At 42.7% G+C, this 18568-nt stretch overlaps 3 protein-coding genes across 3 annotated transcripts; all 3 read left to right on the top strand.

The window, feature by feature from the left end:
* Nucleotides 1–3327: 3327 nt before the first annotated feature.
* Nucleotides 3328–10673, top strand: LOC127757047 (protein tesmin/TSO1-like CXC 2). The gene is made up of 11 exons (XM_052282467.1): nucleotides 3328–3584; nucleotides 4971–5140; nucleotides 5229–5934; nucleotides 6252–6658; nucleotides 6741–6812; nucleotides 8174–8351; nucleotides 8431–8526; nucleotides 8619–8685; nucleotides 9308–9476; nucleotides 9575–9965; nucleotides 10068–10673. The coding sequence occupies exons 1-10, from the start codon at nucleotides 3519–3521 to the stop codon at nucleotides 9939–9941; spliced, it is 2298 nt and encodes a 765-aa protein (XP_052138427.1). The 5' UTR covers nucleotides 3328–3518; the 3' UTR covers nucleotides 9942–9965; nucleotides 10068–10673.
* A 604-nt stretch (nucleotides 10674–11277) lies between these two features.
* On the top strand, nucleotides 11278–13525 carry LOC127757048 (ubiquitin-conjugating enzyme E2 variant 1C-like). The gene is made up of 4 exons (XM_052282468.1): nucleotides 11278–11503; nucleotides 12605–12744; nucleotides 12868–12993; nucleotides 13085–13525. Exons 1-4 carry the CDS (start codon nucleotides 11470–11472, stop codon nucleotides 13223–13225), a joined length of 441 nt encoding a protein of 146 aa, XP_052138428.1. The 5' UTR covers nucleotides 11278–11469; the 3' UTR covers nucleotides 13226–13525.
* A 1149-nt stretch (nucleotides 13526–14674) lies between these two features.
* LOC127756474 (uncharacterized) lies at nucleotides 14675–18568 on the top strand. The gene is made up of 6 exons (XM_052281802.1): nucleotides 14675–15046; nucleotides 15143–15208; nucleotides 16014–16164; nucleotides 16249–16341; nucleotides 16425–16488; nucleotides 17808–18568. Exons 1-6 carry the CDS (start codon nucleotides 14775–14777, stop codon nucleotides 18383–18385), a joined length of 1224 nt encoding a protein of 407 aa, XP_052137762.1. The 5' UTR covers nucleotides 14675–14774; the 3' UTR covers nucleotides 18386–18568.

Here is an 18568-nt window from a genome sequence, read left to right as displayed (position 1 = left end):
TGGATGTGATATTTGACTATTCGTCTTATACACAACAATTATATAAATATCATTTGTTTTATTCTAACTTGTTTTATCATCAATATTATGATCTTAACTTATACTTTTACATAACGGTGTCATATATTAAAACTCAAAAATCGGATGGAGTGCCTTTTTTTTAGTTTTTTAAGCTGTCAGGTTACATTTTATCCTATTTCTGTTATGCACGGATGTAACTGTGAGTGGTAGCCCGACAGACGTGTGCTCACATTCTCGCATTACCAAATAGTGTGAGGTCACATTGTTTTTAAACTGTCAAATTGTGTTTTCTCCTATTTTTAGTTATGCACAAGTATAGATGTGAATGATAACCCAGCGGATATATATGCACTCACATTACAGAGAGGTGTGAAGGTTACAATATCTTTCTTCACGTCTTATTTAGCCATTAAATGTTTATAGTTCAGACTATAAGTACCATGACCTATGTGCTATTCTATATATACCACACAAATGGATTTGTTACATGACATTTGAATGAAAGTAAGGATATAATATTACAAGTTCCTGATATCTCGGTTTGGTTCATGGTTCATACACCATTGAGCTTCTTCTCCATCTCTGAACTTTCATGATCTCGGTGAATTCCAATAACGACGCATGCGATGTTGAGCGGTTAGGGCTTGGAGTTGGGATAGAGACAAGAGGTGGATTTCCTAGGCTTTAGCCCAAACACTTCCTTTTACATAACATAACCGGTATACATGTCGGAATAGTGGAGATGGTGGACTCCGAATCAATGGTATGTTGTCGAACAACCAAGTCAACTGGAGCTCATAGCCCACAAGGATATTTTTTTCGACTTTTTTTTTTACAATCCGTTTCAAAAATTACTTTTTACATAAAGTTTTGGCACCATAAAATTTATGCGTACAAAGTTTGTAGGTACAAAGTTTCCATTATAAAGTTGTCATGTACTCCCTTCGTCTAAAAAAAAAAGGCAAACCCTGGGTTTCCGTGTCCAACTTTGATTGTCCGTCTTATATGAAATTTTTTTATAATTCGTATTTTCATTGTTGTTAGATGATAAAACATGATTAATATTTTATGCGTGACTTGTCTTTTTATTTTTTTTCATAATTTTTTCAAATAAGACGTACGGTCAAATGTTGAGCACGGAAACCAGGGTTTGTCTTTTTTTGAGATGGAGGGAATACAAAGTTTTCCATATATAACACTTTTTTGGGGGGCCAACACATTGCTTGCTATGACAAAAAACATGTGAGCTAAGAAAATGCCTTAGAAGAAAAAGAGGGGGGGCTATATCCTACGCTGGGTTCCCGAACATAAGGGTTTCAATAATGAGAAAATTCCCTATATAGCATCAAAAAAAAAGTTGCTCTTCCCTCTATAGCATCCAAACTTCAAAAGTTCCCTATACAAACACCTTCAAAATTTTTCTTCCCTATCCGTCATTTCTGTTACTCCCGTTAGCCTCCACCGTCAAAACAAGAGACATGGACCCACCGTCAAGAGACCAGCACGGGCAGCCAGCCCCAGGCCTGCTCGGGCCTGTAGCTCTTGCTCTCGTGACCCATTTCAGTGCTCGACCAAGCGCAAGAGGAGAGAGCTCAAGTGGTGACGCGCGACCTCGCCGGCGCCGCCACCGCTGTGCCGGCTGATGCGGCCTCTGTCACCGCTGCCTCCCACACGTCCTTGTTGGAGATGGAGCCCAAGAAGTCACACTTCGACAGCGCGAGCCGGCAGCAGGACCTCGAGCTCGTCGGCCGCCTCTTGGGCGTCCTGACGGCAACGCGGAGCTGGCGGGGAGAGGCGGCGCGGTTTAAGCGGCAAGGCTAATGGCGGCGCATGTGGTGGGTGGCGCCAGCGAGGTCGCATGCCGCTGCTTGCAGCCATCGCCTCTGCTACCAGCCGTGACCCCCGAACCCCATCGCTGACGATGTGCTGTAGCGTTGTCCTCGCCAACGACGGCCACTCGTCTGCGAGAGACAAGTCGCCATTGCCACCGGCGTCCGCTCGCAGCTGCCGAGCCTGCAGGTGCGCCGCCTGAGCCGCTGCTCGTAGTCCCCGCCGCCGCTCCAAGCCGCTACCCCCGAACCACGCCGCCGATGATGTGTCGCGGCGCCGTCCTCGCCAACGACGACCGCTCGTCTGGGAGAGACTAGTCACCATTGCCGCCGGCCTCCACTCGCATCCACCGAGCCCGTAGGTGCGCCGCCAGCGCCGCTGCTCCCAACCGCCACCCCCAATCCACGCCACCGACGATGTGCTGCAGCGCCATCCATACTAACGACGGGCGCTCATCTGTGAGAGATGAGTCAATTGTCGCCGGCCTCCACTCGCTGCCGCCGAGCCCGCAGGTACGCTGCCTGAGCTGTCGCCCCCAGCCGCCACCCTCAAAAACTTAAAAAGGGCAAAACCGTCTTTTCTCTTACTAGTTAACACCGTCACCTTCAAAACTAACGGAAGTGTCAAATAGGGAAGAAAAATTTTAAGGGTGAGATAGGGAACTTTTGAAGTTTGGATGCTATAGAGGGAAGAACAACTTTTTTTTTTATGCTAGATAGATAATTTTCTCTTCAATAATACATGGGCTGTTTCTGAGTTTAACTTTTGTACCTGGGTTTTTCCTAGCTAAGCTTACATAAAAAATGGGAATTAAGGGAATGAGAGGCGCGCACGGGTATTTCGTCGTGCGGTACTCGCGTGTAGTAATGATACATGAACATGTACGCAATAGATTTTCCCCACAGATTTTTTCACAATTCCACAAGTAAAAGCTTATGTTTGCGAATGCATAGAAAAGAATGGATAGAAAAAAAATGAAACTAGAGTACCTGAATAAAAAAAAAATCCAAACAGAGTTGGTCCCATGTAAAATTTCCATGTTTTGAATCATATCATAAATAAATTTATTAGGATTAAAAAAACACCAATCTCCAAAAGAAGGACTAATGAAATTGTAAAAGCAAACGAACCAAAAGCACAATTCATTGTAGTCAACCAAAAAAAAAGAAAGAAGTTATTGCAGTCCAACAAAACAACAATGCCCTAAGCCAAAGCCCAAAACGGCCCAAACCACCACAACCATATCTATAACCCCACTGACAGCTTGGTCCCAGAAAAAAAAACGCATTAAACCGACACCCACCCCCACCTGTCAGCGTGAACCCACCCCTCCCACTGACAACCCGGGCCCACCCACGAAAATATGGGGTTCCCGCCCATGGCCGCCTCCCCCCCCCCCCCCCCCCCCCCCCCCTCCCCCCCTCCGAAAACCCACCCACGCGGATGTCGTCGATGTAGTATAACAAGAGAGAAGAAGAGAAGAAACCGGAAGGCAGCCTCCTCGCCTCGTGTCAGGGCAAAGGCCCAGTAAAACCACTAGTGGAGCAGCATCAGCATCAGCAGCAGCAGCGCACTCCTCCTCCTACTCCTCACTCGCCAGCAGCCGCAGCCGAGGAGGAGGCGGAGGCGGATGCGGGAGATCCCCCGCGTGGCCGCCGCCGCCGGAGATGGACACGCCGGATAGGCCCCCCCGCGCCGCCGCCGCCGCCGCCGCCGCCACCGCGGCCGTCGAGGTCCGGGATGCTGGGGCTCGCTCGTCGAGTGGACTTTTTTTTTTGGGGTCGATTTTAGGAGGGGTTTCGGGTTAGGGGGCGGCGGCGGCGGCGGCTGCGGGGGGAGCCGATTTGGGGCTTCGGTTTATTTGTTTTTTATTTATTTATTTTTACTTCTGATTTTTGTTTTTTTGGGGGGTTGGATTCGCTCGTCCAGTTCATTGGTGGGGGGATTAAGCGGGTGTGTTGGGTGGGGGGATTAGGGGTTTTTGCTCATCCATTGTTGAGCTTAACGCGGTGCTGGATTTGAGGGATGGAAGGGGGTTTTGTAGGAGGAGATGTTGTGGGGTTTGATTCCGTGTCTAATCAACATGATCTCCCTAGATGTTGCGGCCATTCGCCGCTCCGGATTGGGGCCTAATCGTGCTAGAAGTCTCGATTCAGGTTTGCTTGTCTGAATATCCATTCCGTTTCCTATCAGAGCGCTCTGGTAAGAGAGATGGGCTGTTTTAGTTGGGGGAACTAAGTGCAATAGATCCGTGGCTCACAGCAGTGTGGTTCGATTTGGTTCAGTTGTCCATGTCAAATGTCGAGAAAATGGATGATTTGTGTTTAGGGAACCATTGCTTAGATCTGTGGCTTAATGCAATGCTCGCTGATTTGATCGATTCTGGTTCAGCTGAGGAGCTCCATTGGGCATTCTACTTGATCATGGAAGAACCCTTGTGCTAGTTAGGATCTGGTTTTTTTTTGTCGTGTCTTGCACTTCCTGTTTTTTCTGGAACGCTTCTGAACTTTGACCTGGCTAGACTGAACAACTATTTGATCTAACAACTATTTGATCTAAGCTGTTCAAAGTACTTAGGCCCTTTTGTTTAGGCTTATAAGCCAACTTATAAGTCAAAAAGTCAGCCTAAACAAACAAGCAGCCTTTTCGTTTGGCTTTTTTGAAGCCATAAGGCACTACACAGTTAAGCCAAAAGCTAGGTTGGAGAAACATTTTTTTGGCTTATGTGAGCTAGATGTATGACACCACCACTAAACTTAGGACATTATCCACCGGCTTATAAATCATATAAGCCAATAAGCCTAAGCCTAAACAAAGAGGGCCTTAACAACCAACAGTAAACTGTTTCTGATGACTATCTGGGGATGACTTTAACTACAACAAGATATGGGAAATCATGTATTTGCTTGCGGAAGCAGGAGGCTTTGATTGCTTTGGGCTATCCATAACTAATCGAAAACCGCACATTACGTTTGGATTAGTATTTCACAGAATGCCTTATTACTTTAAGCTAACTTTTATACGCGTGAAGCTATTATGAAATGAAGACCTTCCATTTTAATTGTTGTCAAATGAAAAACCTTGCAATCTACTCTCTAATTCGTTTTTTGTGCCTGCAGGACTCTCCTGTCTTCAATTTCATCAACAGCCTATCTCCTATACCACCACCTAAGCCTTCAGACTCAGCACATAATGTTCAACTATTCAAGTCATCAGACTTGGCTCCTGTTTCCTCAATCTTTGCCTCACCACATGTCAATCCTGCAAAGGAATCTAAACTTCCAATCAGGTAAATTTATGCTATTTTCTAGTTGAATGTAATTTCATCCTTTTAGGCTTTAGCTTACTATATCTACATGTATCTCCATATTAACCAGGGAAGATTCTGTTCAACTTTCTCGAGAATCGCACTCTCCGAACAGTGTCAGAACTCGAACAGGGGCCACAAGCTCTATTATTAGAATGATCAGATGCAAAAACATTGTTTCAGAAAATTGCAGTATAACTTGTTACCTAAATGATTCAACTTCAAGTAAAGCATCTCAACCCATCCAGCTTTGTGGCGGCTGTGCAGAAAGTGATACGAATCAAAATACTGATGGTAAAAAGGATCCCACTACAGAGCAAGACCGTACAGACATAGAATTCGTCCTACTTGATCAGTGTGGACCAGAAAAAATGGATTCATCACAGTCAGGTAATAATGCTTGTGAAAACCAACTGTCTGAACAACACAAGGATGAACTTGGGTCATTTGATGGGGGTTACATGTTTGCACATCAACCACATAGTGATATGCTGAGATTAGCTCCACCATTTGAGTCAGAAACACAGTTAGTGAATGAGACATTACAAACAGATAATGTCTACTGTGAAACCTTGTTGACCGATGGGCCAAGTGGCTCTTACACACAAAATTCTGCACCTGATCCTCATCTTTACTGGGCTGGGGCAGTTGAAGGGTGTGCAACAGATTATACCCCCCAAATGCTCCCTGGTGCTTGTCAAAGCCAGTTGGTGCCAAATGATCAAATCAATAACAAGCTCAACGAGCCCAGTGATTACATGCCAATGGACCACAATGTATGTATTCTTCTTGCTACTACCCAATTGGAGATATTCACTTGTTGGTTTTGCTGATAAATCATAGCAAATTCTTTGTCTAACTAAATGCAGCAGTGCATTTATAAACAATATATTAAGAGCTTGAAAATTAAATTAACCAGCAATTTGGCAAACAAAGGTCTTCTCTTCATGCATTTTTTTCTTTGTGACACGCTCAATTTGATAACCTAAGTTTCAATGTTTATATATTGCTAATCTGAATTGAAGTATCAATGTTTATTCTTGTGGGTCGTGGTAATAAACTAAGCAAACAATCTGTTTTCTTGTTTCGGTAGGTGTCATCACAGAATTTACGTGGCATGCGTAGACGTTGCCTTTTCAATGAAAAGAGTGGAGCTGCTAATAAAGGTGCAAAGAACTCCTCAGCTCGTCATTCTACAAATTCAACCACACCCAGACGCAAGATTAGTTCCAGTGATAACAACTTAAAGACTCTGAGGACCCCTCCATGTGCATTGCCTGGTATTGGCTTGCATTTGAATGCCCTTGCCACAGTGCCAAAGGATAAAATGGTTCCCCATAATGACATTCAATCCTCTTTGAATCAAGCCAGCAATGTTCCGTCTGCTGTTGGTTCTTCTCCACCAACAGATGATCCACATACTATATATGATGACTCCTCCCAGACAGCCGTGGTTGCATATGTTGGTGAATCGAGTCAGGGTAGTCCCAAGAAGAAAAGGTACTTTGTTTCTATGCCCATTATTATAGGTCATGAGAACCATTTCCCTGGGCAAATCATGAAACACAATAATGCTATGCAGACACAAGTTCGACAATGGTGATGGCACGTCGTGCAAGCGTTGTAGCTGTAAGAAGTCAAAATGCTTGAAGCTGTAAGTTGTTCTACACCTTCTTTTCTCAATTGTTTCTCATAATATGCAACAAGCCAACCAGGTTAATTCAGAGTGAAAACATGTCAAGATATTGGTTGGTCTGAGGTATCAATTGTTTATTAGTGCTTGAGGTTTAGGATGAACACGTCCATGTTTTTTTCCTGTTTATGAAGTAGTGGCGGTGAGATAAACATATATGGTGTATCAGGCACTCCAAGTTTTGGGTGGAGTGCATAATAGAAAATAATTGCTTTGATCATATATGATTTATGACAAGTTGATGCACAGTGTTCAGGCTTCCTTTTCCAGTCATATCTACAGTATCATTTCTTCAACTGTCACACATTCCTGAGCTTGTAGATGTCAACATATTGCCCTGGGCTAGTTTTTGGGACTGTGTACTGCTCCATGGAATCTAGTTAGCTATGTTAATTTTAAAACTTCTTCTGTCCTGCCTCCAAAAAAGAAGCTTTTGCAAGTAGCTTTGTATTAAAAAATTGAAAAATTTAGGAGCTTCTGAAACGGCACTACAATCTTTGTTTCAGAAACATGGTTAGAAAAGTTTTTTGTCACAATGCACAAGCTGTCAAATTTCCAGTTGGGTATCATTTGTAAACTAAATAGACCGATATGGCTGGTAAGCATGGGAGAATGGATAGTCAGAAGTGAAAAACCAATAAAAATAATTTAATGCCCTGTGGCTGGTTTGGACTCATGCAGTTGGGAAATGGGACCACCCACAGTCACTACTGTAGCATTGTTGCAAAAGGAAAGTGATAACTCTCTAGGCTTGTCAGTTTTCTTCTTAATGTTGTTGAGCCCCACCATTGTCTTTCTGTCGTTCACATGTGTGCAACAAATTTGATGATGATGAGGACAATTCAACATGAGCAATCCTAAAACAGAAAGCTGGTGTTATGCCTGTGGAACATGTCATTTTGCTTGTTTTCCTAGACATGGTTAAATACTAAAAAGCACAATACTTGAGTTTGCAGTTGACCATTCTGCTGATATTACTAGTACAATAGGCCTGATATTGATACATGAAATTTGATCTTCTGGATAGCCATTTCTTATGAACAAAATTACAGACTGCTATACTGTTGACATGGACCTGCAGGGCATGCACTTGCTGCATGTTCAGGTTTCTCTTGGTTCTCTAGCCGTCTAGCAATTTTATTAAGTTAGCATTAGAAAATAAGAAACCATTTTAGATGTTTCTGAATCTCCATATTGCTCCTTTGAAGAGTTTCATTTGTTATTTACAAGATATTTCTGGAGAAGTTCTGTCTTCTTGTTGGGATGTGTTCTGTCAAGCATCATCTCTAATATAATGTCATTGTTGGCTAATTCTTATGCAGGTACTGTGAGTGTTTTCATGCTGGTGTCTTTTGTTCAGAACCTTGTTCGTGTCAAGGCTGTCTGAATAAGCCTAGCAACATGGAAACAGTTCTATCGACTCGAGAGCAGATTGAGTCTCGTAATCCACTTGCATTTGCTCCTAAAGTAATTCGCACTGAGCCTGGTCAGGAATTAGCTGTAAGAGCCACTCTCTTTGTTTTACTTCCTTTCTCCTTTGTTACGTGCTACTGCTCATATAATCCTTGCTATATTATAGGATGACTCTAACAAAACTCCTGCTTCTGCTCGTCACAAAAGAGGCTGCAATTGTAAGAAGTCATCGTGTTTGAAAAAATACTGTGAATGTTATCAGGTTCTAGCTCTTACACGAGGTCATGATTTGACATTCTTTTCTTAGCCCCTTGGCATTTGTCTCACTGTCACTTTTCTTAAAAAAAAATGAAGGGTGGTGTTGGATGCTCCATGAGTTGCCGATGTGAGGGTTGTAAGAATGCTTTTGGGAGGAGGGAGGGTAAGTTTCATCTTGACATCCTGTTTTATAAATGTGCAAAATGCATGCATTGCTCAAGATTAGTTGCATCTGTGGTATTTTATGTGATGTACATATCAGATACAAAGGAAAGGTTAGTTGGGAGAGGAGGTGCTCTTTAGGTTCATATTTGCTTCCAAATAGTATTTCATATGTTTCTAGAGGGTTCAGCTTTGATCTTTCAACTTGTAAATTTAAATACAGGAGAGCACTAGGAATCTTAGAATATCTTGCATGCTATTCTGTTTGAAAATGTACTTCCTAGGTAAGATTTCATTGTAGGAATTGATGGAGTTACTTAAATTTGGAGGTTGGATCATTAATAATTTAAATTAAATTTGTTTTTTTACTGGAAATTAAATGATTGTGGGGGATGCACATAGAGAACCCTGAAAGGGAAATCATCCCCTCAAACTTCTGTCAAGTGAGTAAAGACAATGGTAACCATCTTAGTAGGTCAAGTCTACATCATGTATAGCTGTTTCAGATTTTGTTCAACATAACAATTCCTATACTATAGCATTAGTAGGTACCTTTCTTTTTCGTTTTGCGAGGGTTTATAAGTTATTGGTTTTTTATGGTACTCTACCTTTTTCCATTGAAGGAGTTGCACTGTTAGGCATAGAGGAAGCTAAGCATGGATGCGAAGAAAAGGATGGAGGCGTGAAGGAAGAAACCACTGATAATGATAAGCAGCTTGTTATCTATCAAGATAGTATCAACCTTACTCCTGCTGAGAGTGTGCTGGCAACACCTTCAGTTGTGGATTACAGGTCTGCCTCGTACAATTACTCATGTTACTGTGGATTCAATCTCTTCTGTAAAATGCTAAAATGTCAGTTTTCTTTTGTTCTTCTAATCTTCTTCCTAGACCCTTGGTTGCTCTTCCACCTTTGAGCTCCAAGAAGCCAAGATCGTCGACGAAGCTTGGTGGATATTCTTCTCGACTTGAAGGACACCTGAAGTCTGACATTCTACTCTCTCCATTCGAAAGCTACGCAGAAATGATGCTCGGGGATGGTACATCAAATGTCCTAAAAGGGGAATCATCCCCTCAAACTTCTGTCAAGGTCGTGTCACCTAATAAAAAGAGGGTCTCTCCCCCTCGCATTGGTACCGGATTGTCTCCGATCTGCAAGAGCGGCAGGAAGTTGATTCTCAAGTCCATCCCTTCATTCCCTTCTCTTGGTGGCGACATTACTAACGAGGATCCAAACACTAGTTCGCTAGCTCCTTGAACACAACAAAATTTAGTGCTTGAGGTAAAAACATCTCTCTCTCTCTCTCATTTGCCTTTGTTTGATGATGATCATAATGCTATGTCCAATCTATGCTCAGCTAAATAACTACCTACGATCGTGTAGGTTATATCCTTGTTTATTTATGGTTCCTCAGAGGACCAGATCGCCAACATCTCAGTCTGCATCAGGGTTGGTTCTATCATGCTCTAAGTTTGATGATCAACCAAGGGAGTTTTGTTTCGGCAAGTTTCTGTTCAGAGGCTGAAGTTTTCCCGTGCTTTCTCGAGAGTGAAATGCCCAATAATAATCCAGTACGTGTACACGTACCAAAAGATGTCCAAAAATTACGCCCCCATCAAGAGCCTCCTGTGACAGGAGGTGTGCTAATAATTATGCCCGGACTTGTCGACTATCTGTCATTGTTTGAGTTGCCCATCCCTGTTCGTATGTATCATTTCACGCTTCATCTGAAAGACATCTATCATCAATGTGTTGTGTTGAAAAGAAGAGATATGTCATCTGTGTACTTTGATATGGTTATCATCTATGTAATGTACTTGGGATCAGGCTGTTAAAACTTTTATGAAAACTTTATGTAATTGAGAACAAGCAGTTATTTATAGTACTTATGAAACAACTCTGTTTAAAATCCAATTGTGTGTGTGTGTTTTTCAATGAACTTGACCATATCGGTTGAAAACTTGCTTAATTGCTTGTGCAACATTTTTGTACTGTAAAAATTTTATGGAACAGGGATTTGTGCAGAGAAAAAAAACAAGATCATAAAAAAAAGCTGGATGTCTGCAAATCTCAAGGCTGGTGGTATAGATGCAATTTTCTCTGGCTACAAAAGTCCAACCACGAATGGTTACTGACGCTGTGGTCATATGATCTTCATAACCTTGTTCCCTTTTGCTTGTCTTATGCTTGCAAAGCTTCAATACCGCCGTGTGTGTGTCTACTTTGGAGTACAGAGCATGTGAGTTCAACTGCAAAAGGGCAAAGTGTGTGCACGTATTTTAAAACTTCCGTTTTTGAGAGGCGTATCTATCACTAGCTATCTATAAAAACACTGAGACCCAAAACGACCATTACCTTAATCGAGGAGGAGGAGAGAGGTTTACCGTACCCGGTAAATCAAACGAAAGCTATCAAAATTCAAAAATATCTTTTTCATTTTTAAATAATTTCTTGTCAAGGAAACCCTGGCCCAATCCTGCTGCAAAAACTCCTACCGGGCTTGGAGCCGTACGGGCCTCGGCCCAACCCAGCCCACCTCCGCACGCCCTCTTGACCACTTGCCTCCTCCTAGCTCGGCTCGTATCGTCGCGGCTCTGGGGATCGGCTCGTCTTCCCCCCCCTTCTTTGGTTGGCTTCGTCTCCGCGCACTCACACACCACCACCAAAGGGGAACGGAAGCGAACCCCTCCTCCGCCGCCGCCGCCGGAGATCGCCCGCTGTCCCGCCAATCCGCCGCTGCGGCCTCTGGTTGTCGTCGCGAAGCCGGCGCCTGCGCTCAGCTGGGATGGCGTCGAGTGGAGATCCATCGGCAGTCGTCGGTAAGCCCTAGCTTCTCCTGGATCCGCTTCCTTTGACCCGCGCCCCCCGATCTCCTCCTCTCCCTCTAGCGCGAGCGCGGAGCCTACCCCGGAACCTCCGTTTCCTCTATGGATGGATGGATTGATTGATTGATTGGATCGATTTTTTTTTTTTTTTTTTGGGGGGGGGGGGGGGGGGGTCCCAATCCGCTCGCTGCTGTCACCTGCCGTGGATCCATCATCGGGGCAGATCGATTTGGCTGCTATGTGTTCTGGTTCGCACACACTGCGTACCGATTAATTAATATTCAGGACGATTGCGAAATCTCCCTTGATATATCAGGGAAGGGGAAACTATAGACGTTTTTCGTGGTTTTCCTCATGATATGGTGCACTAGAGGCATATGCTATTTGTCCCTGTTCGATTATTGCATCGAGGATTCGAGGTGTGCTATTTGAATGAATGACGGTTAAAATGATAGTAGTAGCAGCTAAATGTACTTGTAATCTTATCATGGAGCAGGAAATGTTGGATCTTTCAGAAAGGTAGCATTAGTTGTCAGTTATTACTTGTGGATTGGTAGAATGCAGTATTGGGCTTCTCGCCTTCTCCATACACGATGTTTTCGTTTGACAGACTAGCTTTGCCTAAAGCCCCAAACTGGTGGTGGAAGCTATCACTTGTAGTTTACCAGGAGTCCAGGACTATTGCTAGAGTCGAATGCTTGGGCTGGACATTTTTCCCTTCTAAGCCTTCATTCAGTTTTTGCGCTTATGTGGTCAGAGCGTAAAATAGTTTGTTAGCGGTTGTCTTTTCCCTGTTCATAAATGATTGTCTATTACTTAGCACTTACTGCAATCAGTTGGGCACTTGGACCCCATTTCATCTCGTTACATAAATCCTCATGGTTTGAATCCAAATTAGTGGGTTTGGAACTTACACTTTAAAACAAGTTCATGATGCTTGTATTTGCCAAGTTAAGTTTTTGAATGGATATTTGGCAAAATACTTGCCCTTGGTACCTTCTTGATGTAACCAGGAGGAGAATCGTATCCTGGTTCTGTGTTTTTAATGCTCTATGAAGCAAGCTGTGTTATTAACTAGTATAAATGTTATCTCAGTGCCTAGGAACTTCAGACTGCTAGAAGAGCTCGAGAGAGGGGAGAAGGGCATCGGTGATGGATCAGTAAGCTATGGAATGGATGATGCAGACGACATCTACATGCGTTCTTGGACAGGCACAATTATTGGTCCCCATAACGTAAGTTGTTTGTTTCCATTGCTTACTCTTGTACTCATAATCTTCATATGTAACTGTTGCGTTCTGAGCTCGACGCTTTCTTGTTGATATATATTTGGTTTCGAACATTTGAATTTTTGATAGACTGTCCATGAGGGCCGGATATACCAACTGAAGCTTTTCTGCGACAAGGACTACCCAGACAGGCCACCAACTGTAAAATTTCACTCAAGAATCAACATGACCTGTGTAAACCCAGAGAATGGATTGGTATGACACGAGAAATTTGGTTCAGAATTATTTCTAACTCTTGTGTTCAATTATTTGATTAATTAAAACTTATCTTTTGGAGCTAATGTAGGTTGACCAAAGGAAGTTCAGCCTGTTGTCAAATTGGCGCCGCGAGTACACAATGGAGGCTATCTTGACCCAACTTAAGAAAGAGATGGCAGCATCACACAACCGGAAACTAGTGCAGCCTCCAGAGGGGACATTCTTCTAGAAGCAGGCGCCCGCCACTCATCTCCGCATGCCATGGATGAACCATTGTAATTCTCTTTCTATATATCGCATGAGATTTGAGCCGTCTGAACATTTGGTGCAAATGATTGTAGCTGAACTTCGCTGGTACTACCTTGTACGTGGTCCGTGTACGTCCTGTGTCTGTGTCGTGTCTCGCTTGTTTGGTTAACAGTTTGCCAGTACGGCATTACCTCAAGAGACAAAACTAACGAATTGGGGTAAAATCTTTGTAATGAATCTAGTGATGCTCTGCAGATTTGGCTATGTTTCTGAAGTGGTACTATGCTGGTTCTTTTTCTGGCATTGCAAGTCTAAATTTGTTGTTTGTTTTGTCTTCAGATTACCATGTTGCATTAACCTGATCTCACATCTGTGGTGATAAAATTGTACTAAATTTTAAATCACAAAGTTTTCAATTGCGAATCGCTCTAATAACTGGAAATAGAGTAATTCATTATCTCATGCTATGCTGTACCATAATAAGATTGATTAGAGTTGTGATTGTCAACAGGACAACAAATATGATATTAAAGAACGCGATCCGAAAAGATAATTTCAAATAACAAATCGCATGGCAATACGAATAAAACGAACTCTTAAACAAATTTACAAAGCATATATCATCAACATAGTACTTATACTATTCGTGAACGCAATCTAAAACCGTAATTTTTAAAAAAAACAAATCCCGTCGCAATCGCAACCCGAATAAAGCAAACTCCTAATCTATTTCCACCTAAACATATCATCTTCATTCATACCCCTTCTAATTTAAATTTCGTAAATACATGGGCGAGAGTTCAATTCAAAGACGGCATTTAATTATATCATCCAAAATAAGTAACGCAATCTAAACCCCATAATTTAACATAATAACAAAATCCCATTGCAATAAAAATAAAACGAACTCTTAACTAATTTCACTACATACTTCGTGGAAGAAACAACCAACTTTTGACAGACATAGATTAGAAGTTGTTTTCTTTACGGAGAATATATACCAGCTTTATCTTTTCGTGTATGTTTATACTTATCAGTAAAATTTAAATTTTCAATGTAGTTTATTTTTCAGCCTTTACTTTTATATCGTTAAAAATACGTATATAAAAATTTTATTCACAAATTATATTTTTTCCGTTTGCAAACATATCGTTGGGATTATTCCTCGTCAAATAAGCCAAACGATATGGCTATAAATATCATCTTCGTAACAATAATCCCCAACCCCCAATTTAAAATTCGCGAATTGAAGTTAAAGGACGGAATTTATACGATTTGGGAGATAGAGAGAGAGCGAAAAAAAATAAATAAATTCCCCATCATCCATCGTAGCCAGACCCGAATCTCAAAGCCGCTCCCCGCCGTCCGATCCACCCCCCGCATCGCCTCTCCTCCAATCCCGCATCGCCTCGTGCCCTCCTCCTCCCCCTCGCCTCCGCCTCTCTCTCTCCCCCCTCGCCGCCACGGCGAACCCCTCGCCGCCGCCGCCGCCACCGCCGATCGGGCGGGAGGAGGCGTCGCCCGATCCGATGTCGGCCGCGGAGGATCCCGCGAAGCCCCCGCCCCCGCCCCCGCCGCAGCTCGAGGCGTCCGGATCGGACCCCGACGACCCCCTCCTCCGCGACCGCGTCGTCGTCGTCGCCCCTCCCCCTCCCCCGCCACCACCACCACCACCACCAGCACCCGCCCCCGCCCTCCTCGCCCCCGCCGAGAACGCCTCCGCGGAAGCCGCCTTCGCCGTGCCGCCGGCGGCGATCGCGGCGGTGGTGGAGGCGAACGGCAACTCGGAGAAGAAGAAGAAGTCGGTGGCGTTCGTTTTTTGGTCTTCGATTTCCTGTTTTTGGTACGTTGCGTGCTGCTAACTCGTTTTTGCTGTTTAATTTTTTTATATGTTTAGGAGGAAGACGGATGAAGGGGAAGGGTGCAAGTCGTGCAGCTGCAAGAAATCCAAGTGCCTTAAGCTGTAAGATTTTTCCTCTTCCCACTCTCTCTCTCTCTCTCTCTCTCTCTCTCTCTCTCTCTTTAATGGTAGAATTGGCTCATGATCTTACCATAACACGATAGAGGGTGGAGAAATTGAGGGTTTATCATGTCCAGCTCCTCTTTGTTTGTTCGTATCATCTATCTCTAGGATGCTCTTGGAGTATCATTTTTTCACCGGATGGTGATATAGTTTGCCATCGTTAAAGAATCCTGTGATAGTTTTCATGTAATTCTAGCTTCGATGATCACGCTTTTGAAACGTATGTTGGCGAAGGACCGATTACTTTTAGTTTGAGTCCTGCTTGAGAGTAAAAATTCTGTAGCACTAACAACATGTCAATGAGTTGTTACGTACTTTATAGTTTATGAAGGGTGGTCCTTTTTTTGGGTATAAAATTTACTCTCCTTTTGTTTCTGTTATTATATTTTGCTGTAAAGTTTGGGCCTTAAATCACAACTCAGAGGAACTGGCTAATTTTGTTTTTCCTGATAATCTGCACATTAGTGCCATTAATGTAATTTGTCACCTCACTCTGAGTTTTGGGGAGGGGGGGGGGGGGGGGGATTTTTATGCATGGAGATGCATGTAAAGAGGATGGAAATCCTGATATGGTTTGAGCACACCTGCATAAACCCCCATCCCACCTCCTGCAGGCCTAGACACAAACCCTGTCCAGCACTCCAGCCAGCCAAGAGCTTGTGTGCAACACCATGCTTTATGTTTATTACTGCTAAGTAATCATTTCTTTCTGTTTGTAACTGACACTTGATTTATGCTGTGTCAGTTATTGTGTGTGTTTTGCATCTGGATCACATTGTTCTGAATCATGTGGATGTGATCCATGTTACAACAAATCTATTCATGGTGTTCCACGGAGTACACCAGCCTTGCCTTTGAAAGCTGTTCAAACATTAGAGACTGGTCAAGATTCAGTGGTATACATTTTTCTTAAACAGAATCTTATTATTTTGGATTATTTTGTGTTCCTGGTTTCACTGTTCCTGGTATGATCTCTCTAGGAACAACTTATAAGATCCCCTATGGACTTTGGTAGAAGAAAATGCACTTGCAAAAAGTCAGGCTGCCTTAAGAAATACTGTGACTGCTACCAGGTTTCATATCTAGCTCTATCCTGTTAGTTTCTCATCTTTTGTCCACTCATGACCATGGATATGTTTTTCTTCTGTGTTTGAAGGGAGGAGCAGGATGCTCCATCAACTGTAAATGTGATGATTGCAAGAACCCATATGGGAGAAAAGGTAATACAATGTGTTGCCAATCCGATTTAGTAGATACAATTGTTTGAAGTAGAATTAATTGGATATATACCACATAAGTTTCATAACTGGGAAGGTGATTTGCACCAGCTATAGGAGTTGGAGATTTTGGTTGATCTTGTTTCAAATAGCAGATTTTTACAACCGTTTGCTTGCGGCTACAAGTAGCAGCTATCCCAGGATCCTTCTAATCAGGAGATTTAGGCTTCTAATGCTCCCAGAAATGTTTTTTTTTCAATATATGGCTCAAAGAGATAACACTAGTTTGTATTTTATTTTTTATTGCTAAAGTTACAAAATCTGCACAGATAGGACTGTCTACCTGTTGCTATGGTCCAAACCCAGTAGGGCTCATTAGAGAGTAACAAAAGAGGGAGTTCTGTTGGCTGCAGTAGTTAAGGTAGAAAATTGTGCTGTTTTTGATTACATGCACGACCTGGTTCCTTTTCCTGTCAGGCAAATTCTGTTTGTCTCAGTTTAACCATCATGGTAGAACTTGGAGCTTTTCATTCCGTGGCCATCTCATTGTAGGGAAAACTAACTTGATCATCATGGTAGAACAAGGTGCCTTCTGTTGCATCATCAAGATAAACTGTTTGGTTGGCCCACAATCACAAAATACATTATAGAACCTTATCATATCTAACATATACACCTAATGCTGTGGAGGAACCTGGCAGGCTGGCACACACAGACATAGGGAGTTCTGGACTTATGATCTTGTCAATATGTATCTGCAATTGTTAAATGCACATGAAAGTATGAACCGATAAATATGCTTGTTGTATTTTGTCACCACCAGTCCTGTGAAATTCTATACAAAATACAAGGAATATTTAATAACGACAAACTGCACAGCAATCAATGCAGTAATTTAGATTTTACTACACCAAAGTAAATAGTACTCCCTCTGATTTTTTTTTTCAATTTTGAACTAACCGACGTCATACATTAAGTGATGGAGGTAGTAGTAAATTGTGGCTATACTAAAGAATAATCTGATAGAAGCAGCATTATGCTTTGGTTTTTATGTACATTGTTCTTAAGGAACAATATACCTCAACAAATACAAATTGAAGTTATTGTATAGGTCAGTACACTTTGGAATTATGTCTTCATTAAACCGGGGCCTCCAGAATAGCATGTTTTATGCTGCACATTAAGTTCAAATATGTCCTGTTGCAATTATTCTCCAATGATGACATTTATGGCTTGCCCTGACGGAGGAAGTCTTTGATTTTTTTTTTTGAGTATGAATTGCAATCTGTTGCTAAAATTTAAATATTGCTCATATTCTGCAGTTGGTGTTATCTTGGATGGTAAAAATATTCTTGCTGGACCAACACCAAATGAAAGGAATGGAACAGAAGCTGACTCAAGTGACGATGAAGAAGATGATTATTATATGAACCGACCACTCTCGCCTGTCTCCCCATCTCCAGTATCCAGAGAGTCTTCATTCCAACAGGAGACTTTAGTTGGCGTCGAAGTCCAGACTATGAATGGGCATCTATACCCAAAACCGCTTACCCAAGTGCGGCCGGAATCATGGCAGCTCACTAGGAGGCCTACTGAGGAAGTGCGAGGAGAGGCATGGCACTACTTGAGGAGGCCCAGTGAGGATGGAACATCCGATGTTATGGAAGGACATGCTGACCCCAAGTTTCAGAGAGACAATAAACAGCTGGAAAACCATGTTGATAGGTACAGCATTCCGCGGTGCATCGAGGTGATGAACGCCATGGCAGACCTCTCGCCGATCGAGAAGTCGCTCGCACCGGATGTCTTCTTGGATCCAAGCAATCGGGAGATTTTTCTTTCACTGACTGTAGATATTCGAACCATGTGGCTGAAGCGTAAGATGAAGAGCCTTGTGTAGAGATACCATGAAAATTTTTCATCCGCATAAAACCTGTCAAGCATGTGGTGTACTGTAGATATATCTAGTTTTCAAGAGTTCTGAACCGATGTATCTAGTCCTAACTTGGCACAGGCTATATTGCAGCCAGCAACAATAAATTCATATGATCTTCAGGCTTCAGCTAGAAATTGATTCTACTTA

The sequence above is a fragment of the Oryza glaberrima genome, chromosome 12 (assembly GCF_000147395.1).
Source record: "Oryza glaberrima chromosome 12, OglaRS2, whole genome shotgun sequence".
NCBI classification, from domain to species: Eukaryota; Viridiplantae; Streptophyta; class Magnoliopsida; order Poales; family Poaceae; genus Oryza; species Oryza glaberrima.
This window is presented reverse-complemented; position numbering and strand designations above follow the sequence as displayed.